At 45.4% G+C, this 8,273-nt stretch overlaps 1 protein-coding gene across 1 annotated transcript in view; it reads right to left on the reverse strand.

Annotated features, from left to right (window-relative positions):
- Nucleotides 1–741: 741 nt before the first annotated feature.
- LOC149367487 (uncharacterized) overlaps nt 742–8,273 on the reverse strand; it is a 9,820-nt gene continuing 2,288 nt past the window's right edge. The window contains exon 2 of the mRNA XM_089574417.1: nt 742–1,838. Within this exon, the coding sequence (XP_089430543.1) occupies nt 742–1,838 (1,097 nt within the window). The remainder of the gene's footprint in view (nt 1,839–8,273) is intronic.

Raw genomic sequence — 8,273 nt, forward strand, 5'->3', positions numbered from 1 at the left:
TTAACAATATTGAAATTCGGCTTATGGGGCTCACAAACCACATTAAATTGCATGAAAACACACTTGTGATCTGACAGTCCGTCGACTACATCACACTGAAATCCGTATTGCAGCAACTGTTCATTAACAAAAACAAGGTCAAGAACAGAGTTTTCTCGAGTTGGACATTCAACGACTTGTGTTAAATCATATGATATAGCCATATTAATTAGGGATTCACAAACAACCTTGTCACGACCTGTTGAAATTAACAACTTCCAATCGATAAAAGGAGCATTGAAATCACCTGTAATGGTCATTTTATACTTGTGGAGCCTGTGTTCTGCTATGTATTCTGTAATGTGCGAGAAAATATTTTCCGAACCGGGCGGACGGTACACAGCACCCACGACTGTCACGAAACCAGAAATGTTTAGCCGGCACCAAACAGACTCAGTATTCAGAAGTTCTGGCAATACAAAAATTTCAATGCCTTTTCAGAGCTACAGAACAGAGCTACGCCCCCTCCTCTAGCAAACTGCCTGTCGTTTCTGATCACCGAGTAATCTGGAGGCAAAAATTCCACATCTGATATGGAGTTGTCCAACCATGTTTCTGTTACGCAAATAACTGACGGAGTGTAACATTCTACAAGCCAATTGAAATTTCAATCTTATTAAGCAAGCTTCTAGCATTTAAGTTCAAAAGAGTCAGTTTCTGCTTTTCTTTCTGCTCATTTCTACCTTTCTGCTCATTAACGAGTCACTCTGTGTCCCTAGGCACTGCAGCACGTGCAGCCTTGACAAGCTTTTTGGAAACATCATCCCAAGTGTAACGAACACTGTCGACTATCAGGGAATCGTATTGCAACCTATACTTATCTGCTTCTTTGCGGATATTAACCGAGTTGTCCCAAAGAGCCTTCCTAATGTGCCGTACACGCGCAGAAAAGTCTTCGCTAATGTGCGTATCAGATCCTTTTAGTTTTCTGGCGTTTTTAAGGATCGAAAGCTTGGTTCTAAAGTCTAGCCGTTTAAAAATGACAGGTCTCGTCTTTTCAGTTGTTTGCTTGCCAAGCCGGTGACAGCGTTCAATACCTTCACATTGGATTCCAAGTTTGGAATACAGTAACTCCGATACAGAAGCCAATAGCCCCTCAGAAGTTTCATTTGATGGTTCCCTCAAGCCATAGATGATTAAGTTATTCCTACGGGATCGGTTTTCCAGGTCATCATTTTTGCGGTCAAGTTTGGTAATGACATCTTTAAGATTCTCAACAGTTATCTCAAGATCATGAACACGCTGAAGAGCGTCGTTAGCAGTTGAAGCCAATGCCTCTATGTGCGTAATACGCTGTTCAAAGGTAGCCATTCTAGAGTTGAGCGCGGAAAGCTCTGCGCTGATTCGTGCTTGTCCAGCTAGCAGCTCCGTTAGCATTTCCTCTGACTTTGGGCCTGGATTTGTCTCGACATCGCCGGACAGTTGCAACAAAATTCTTAACGAATGCAGTAGGCAAGAAAAAATAGACACAAAGTGCTGAGGGTCTGGCAGCAGCAATAAGAAACGATCATCGCTCCTATAACATTTGAAAGCGTATTTGTGGCCTACCTGCAAAATGAAGCACACGTGTTTGCAAGAACCGTTCGCCATGCCGCTGCCAGACCCACTGAAGAGGATTGGCCGGTGTGTTGCTTTTATATCCCGTCGGGTCCGTGTCGATGACGTTCCGGGGTTGTGCCATGCGTGGTCGAGACAAGCGAGATCGACGGAAGATGAGGTTATGGTTGCATTGCCATCTATCGGTTGACAGCAGGAACTGAATGGAGGGCCCGTGAGCGTGCATTTTCCATGAAGGAAGCCTGAAGAAGAAGCATTGCTCAGGAAGTATGGTCCAGCGATGCTTGCGGCTGTCTGCAAAATGAAGCACACGTATGTACCCACACATACGTGTGGGTACATACGTCTTAGTAAAACACATATGTACCCATTTTCGGAGATGAATAGCCATGCCCCATTTATGAAAACATTTAGGAGTTCTGTCAAGGTCACATTGCAAAGCATCACGGCAAGGAATTTTTTCCCTTACTGCCTTTCTTGGCCTGCGGTTTCCACTCTACGTTTCCATATTTGATACTTGTTTTTGTGATATGATTTTTCGAAGTTTATGCGCACGGCCCCCATTGATTTCTTTAAAGATGCTATATGCTGTTACCGTAGAAAACATTCTTCCAGATCTCTCGAAGAGTCTTTCCTGTCATGGCTTCCATCATTTGTTCGCAAATTGAAGTGAAGCCAATATTACAAAAATTGTGTAAAAAATAAGATGCTTCATACTTGACTATGTACTTTTTTTTTGGCCTGAATGAAAGACATTTTTATAATTCATTCATATAATGACTTCAAAATAATCCCTCTTGCTTCAGTCAAGTATCAAACACCCTGCCACTTTGAATTCTTTGCTCTCACTTCATTCTCTCCAACTTTTTCTCGCAATTTAAAGATGACAAGGAAACCGATCAAAAATGTTTCGAAGCGCTGCAAATGTACACATCCTGAGAAGTATTCTAAACTTTCAAAAAATGCCTTCTTGCGGCATATTAAACACTGAAATGCCTAGTGGGGTGCTGCAAGTAAAATAATGGAATGTAGTGCATTCCACACGGGCAGTTTAATCCATTTCATTTCAGGAGGTCTAATCGGAACACTTTCGTGGTTGAGCACCCGCATCTCCAGCGACATTCCGTGTTCGCCCTCCTCAGCAGCGCAGGCAGCCGCTGGAGTTGAGGAGTGTTGGATATGGGGGGAGGTCGGAGTCGTAGCTAGCTCGCTGCTTGTCGGAACCGCGGTCAAGCTTCGAAACCCGTTCCCATCACCCAACTCATTGAGTAGACGGCACTCTTGTCCTGGTGGTGGTGGGAACGGGTTCGAAGCTTGACCGCGGTTCCGTCAAGCAGCGAGCCAGCAACGACTTCGAACTCCCCCCATATCCAACAGGATACACCGAAGCAGAGTAGCAGCACCCGAACACAACTGCGCGGTGGTCGTGGACGACCTGCTCAGCGATACAGTTGTAAACAGTGAAAAATTAAGGAGGTCATTTAAGACTGCTTACGTGCTCTGAAGGCGAAAGCATAATTTTTTTTTAAATTTAAATCTTTACCTCACAAAACGTGAAAACAGCGCTCATTTAACACAAACCACACAGAAAGACGGAGAGGACTGTGTGGTTTTTGTTAAATTAGCGCTGTTTTCACCATTTGTTCGACAACGCTCCATCAATTAGCCCAGCAATATGTATTGTTAATATTATATCTTTTTCCTTCCTTTCTAATGAGGTGCCTACCATTAGCATACAGTCGTAGGTGCAACGCATGCGTACGAGGGATACATTTACCGGCCGTGAAGCAACGCGGTTTTGTTGCCCTTGGGTTGCGTGCTTGCTTCTCAATCTGAACGTCCTTGGCTGAATTCTCCGCCTCCTCGGAAGAAATTTCACTTTCCGTTACTGATGACGCTACTGGGGGTTTTGGATGCACTATTCCCGGACGCCGGACAACACTGTGCTCCGTGGCTAATGAGCCATACAAGGCTTAAAACGAAGCCGCCGCTTGGCATCCCCGCGTGGTAAGTGGAGAGGCGGTCTACGCTGCCGCCTCAGCCACCGGAAGAGCTAAGTTCAAGTGCAATTTTCACTCCGAGCGCCAACCGCGCGGTAAGCGTTCTTGCACGTAAGCAGTGAAGAGCTGGTAATATACACACCCGAACCTGCCCTGATGACGGGAAACGCGCTCTGCGGTCAAGTATGAAGCAATTAATGTTAATGATTTATTCAGCCACAGAATAAAACGGAAATAAAAGCTGTTGCTAGCCTCGGCATCTGCTAATGGAACTTGGAGCACCTGAGCATCAGCTCGCGGAAATAGAAGGCACTGGTGGAGGACAGGAAGTGGAAAAAGAAAAAAGGGAGGAATATAATATATGGAACAGGGTAGGGCTAGCTAACATTGTACACAGTATCAAAAATACATAACATTTAGTACAGTACGGCTCCCGCGTGCGCATGTCGATAGTTCTGTGCTCAAAGCCAATACCGTTCCGAGGTATAGTTCCGTATGCCGCGAGCGAAATAAGCGAGCTGTTTCTGACAGTGCCCATAAAGCATGCCCGTCAGAGCGCTGTACCGTCTTGTCTTTCTTCGTCCTTGTCTTAGGAGTGCGCTGTGTTTTTCCCCCAAGATGAACTACCAACTACTCCGCTCTTCCACCCTTGCACGTCAAGGCGAGCCACTTGGTCGTTCTACGCCTCTGTGAGGCCAAACACTGACATCCCCCTCACCGTCCTTTCACTGAGTTGCTTACATGACAGGAGGAAATATCAAGGTTGTCGTGACCCTCCGGACGCCTCAACAATTTCTTAAAGAAAAAAATTAGGCACTAGCAATTAGATGGAAGCGGAGGAAAGGAGGCAGCATTTTTCTTTCACTCAGCAATCTATTCCAATTTGGATCCTATTTTCTTCCACTCACCAATCTAACCCAATTCTGATTTAATCCTTATTCTATATCTACTATAATCGCTTTTACTCATATTTGCCAAGTCATTCTTAGTCATTGTCATTATTCCTGAGTGTGGCGTCTATCAGCAGGCAGCAGGTGGAGAGAGAAAAATTGCACCAAACATATACTGCCACCCACCGTGGTCAAAAGGTGGAGACTCAACCCAGTTGCCGACGCAGGAGAATTTTCGCCTTCCTGGCACTACAGTGCTATACGATTGAAAATAAATTCAAATCATAGGCAGTTTAAAGAGCGCTGTATTTGAAGAAACAAAGGCGTTTCGACACATGTAGCACTACATCACACAAAACTTGCACTTTTTTTATTTACAAAGGTGTAAGCCCTTTGCGAGCTGCTACAGGGTGGGGAAGAAAACTCAAATGAAAGGGACCATATACAGAAGTAAGGGATATGCTGTAGACAAATGCACATTAGGACAAAAAGCACAATTATGAAAACGACGATATCTCAAGCACAGCGTGACAGGCACGGATGGAAGCGCAGATGACGCCACCCAAAGCATAGCTAAAGAGACCGGGATGGTAGGCTGTAGTCTAATGCAGGGGCCAGAGCAGCTGATTTTTTCGCGCCGCCGCAGGTTCGATTCGCGCTCGCTGCGAATTCTATTATTTGATTACTGCGCTAACCCAAGAGCTTACAATCACGAAAAAAAAAACAGGTTTGTCTCTTTGTCTGAAGGTGACTGAACTTGCAGAAGTAAATTAAATATTCTCATGACTGCGCCACGCCCGGATTTCGAACCCACGGCGGGGCGAAGCAATCACCTTCGCTGCCAACTGCAGGAGAGCACTCTGCTCTCGTGGCAACCGACCGCGCCTCGTATTTAACGGCCACTCTCTCGCGCTGTGCACTGCACGTCACCGTCTTCAATTTCTATCCATGCCCAATATATTTAGAACACACCGATTTCGTATCGCTCTCTTAATACGAGTTAAGAGGTAAGAAAATTTTATGGTGCGCCACCGTTACGAAAAATTGGGTGATGGCTTAGCTTGGTTAAGCCTGGCTGATTGCGAAAGCAGTAACACCTGGCTGCGCTTGGTTCTGCCGGTAGTTTCGTTTCTCGAATTCACGCGTAGCAGACTCGAACTCGCCAACTCTTATCTCGTGTCGCTGAGCCACGATGTCACCGTCTAGAATCACCACAATGCTCTGCTCTCTCTTCTTGGCTGCACTCTTCTTTTAGCAGGCCGCTCTTCTTTCTGTTCCGGCGTTTCTTCCGCACGGCGGTTTCTTCTCTTGTGATTATATCGCTCCGCACTACTCATAGATTCAATCAATCAATCAATCATTTTATTTCTGCCTCAAAAAGTGACAGAGGAGCTGCAGAAAAAGCTGTCATAGACAGCTAGACTGAGCCGCAGCCCCCTTATACCGGGCAGCAGTGACAGGCGACGAGAGAAAAAAATAAAAAACAAAAGAAAACAATTCAGAGAAAAACACATTATTAACACCAAGAAAAATCTTACCTCTAGTTTGTACATGTGTGCAATTTACATGGTCATCCAAACATCATTGCATAAGTTAAGTGTCTTTTAGCAGTACAACAAAAGCACAATGAATCAAACAATACAAATTAAAGGAAACAAAAAACACACTTAGTGCAGTTTAAAGAAAAAAAAATCATTTTGTAACACAGTCTATGTATACGCAACGCAGCTCACGATGAGTACAGGTAAACAAGTTGAAATTGGCAGATTTGTATGTGTTTAGAAGAGAAGGAAGTCTATATTGCAGGCGCTGTTTACCAGTATTTATGCGTGGTGTATACGCACAAACCAGGTTTCAGGCTCTCTAAAAGGGTAACTCGCTTCTTTTTCTTTCAGATTTGCCAGACGTCGAATACGACTTATGCTATTCTTGATTTCTAGTTTAAAACAAACACTCAGTCGATATTGATTTAAATCAAAGATTTTGATTATGCCAGTTTCACGAAAGAACGCTTTGCTGGGTGCTCCATAGTCCGCATTAAACACGTAGCGAAGAAACATTTTTTGCAGAACATGAATTTTTTGTAATGAGGAATACGTTGCAGTGCCCCATACAAGCTGGCAGTAGTTAATGTGGGCACAGAACAGTGTGTTATATACAAGTAGTTTAATTGATTTAGATTCTTCTTCGGCATTAAGAGCGTCCATGAAACTACCCTCGCTTAAACTTGACTCTGAACTTGTAGATGCACCCGCAGCAAGCCGGCGTGCTCGCCATTCTGCAGCATACGCACGTTGCTTCGGCGCCGTCTCTTGGCCGCGGAACACCGTTCCAGCCTCGCCTTGTACGCATCCTCCGGCATAGCACAACACTGCGAGGAGCACAGCCGCAGCCCCGCTTTATCCCAGTCTAGCGAGCGCCCTCACTCGGCAGCTGCGCCGGAGCGAAGGATGAGCCTCCATCGATGAGACGAGTTGGGCCCCCAGCTCTTTTCTTGTCGTGACGTCACGCGGTCACGTGGTAGCGCGCCGCACCTGCGCCGGAGCAAAGTATGAACCTCCACAGACGGCAGAAAAGTGCAAGCAGTATTGCTTTCGCAATAAAATGAAAATGAAAGTTAAAGTTTTTGGCGAAAGGAAATCGCGCAGTAACTGTCTCACATATCTACCTCTAGGGGCCCCAAGGGCCCCATTCACCAATTTCGCCGATCCTAGCGTGGTGCCGGAGCTTCAAGCCCTAGCCTCAAACCGAGACCAAAATCGAAATGAAATGCGACGTGCAGCGCACATTCTTCGCATTTGGCCAAGTAAGCCAAATCGGATGTAATTCTTATCTTACCCCGACAGGCTAGTCCACGTTCGCGGACGGCGGGCTTTTCCTTCAACGAGGCTTCTCTTCTGTCACGTAATAAGTTGTGAACGCTTTACTTACTCTGTACCCGGTGAGCAACTTGTTTGAAGGGCCGAAACATGGATGAGCACGTCAACCGGCCTTCCTACATCCGGAACATACGCTCGGAGAATCGTGCAACTCCTTTTGCGTCTCATTACCTCCGGCGGCTGCGTGCACTGCAGTGAAGGGGCGCTACTGCACTAGTTAGTTGCTTAAAAATTTCTCTCTCATTGCGGCTTTGCTACATGAATTCATTGCTCGCAGAGCCCTTGAACCTATCACACTTCTTAATGAGCCGTATCCGCGCAAGAAATGAGCATCATGTTAATCTTAATTGTGAAGGCATTGTCGGGTATGTTAGTCTTAATTGTGGAGGCATTGTGGGGCGCTTTGTAAAGGAAAAGCATTGTGTACGATTTGAAAACCAAATGTGAGTTCAGCAATAATCATTGTTACGGGAGAGTTAACAACACATTTTAATTAATTCAGGCAGGCGTCAATACATTTCACCTCTCAATGAATATAATGTATATTGACAGCAGCTATTGGCTTCTGCTTTCCATGCTGCATGCAAGCAGAATGTCGAAAGAAAATCCTGCTGCACTTTGTGAAAGATGCGCGTTGCGAACAAATCATTGCTGGAGTCGCCGGTGTTGATATAGCTGAAAGAAAATAAATTTAAAATGAAGGCATTTTCTACGGTGACAGTTGTAAATGAGTGTTGAACGCACAATCTGGTGGGCCAGTTTGCCTTGTATTCTGAGTGAAAATCGCGGAAACAGTGGACCACTTTGTCGCGTCTTTCTGCCTTCACAGTTGCCAGGATACCAGCTTGGGCGTGTTGGTTGTTCATTTGTGATGGAGTAGCGCACAACGACAGGATAGGACAGGCGAC

Source organism: Amblyomma mixtum, chromosome 1, assembly GCF_055824585.1.
Source record: "Amblyomma mixtum isolate Tamu chromosome 1, ASM5582458v1, whole genome shotgun sequence".
Taxonomy (NCBI): Eukaryota; Metazoa; Arthropoda; class Arachnida; order Ixodida; family Ixodidae; genus Amblyomma; species Amblyomma mixtum.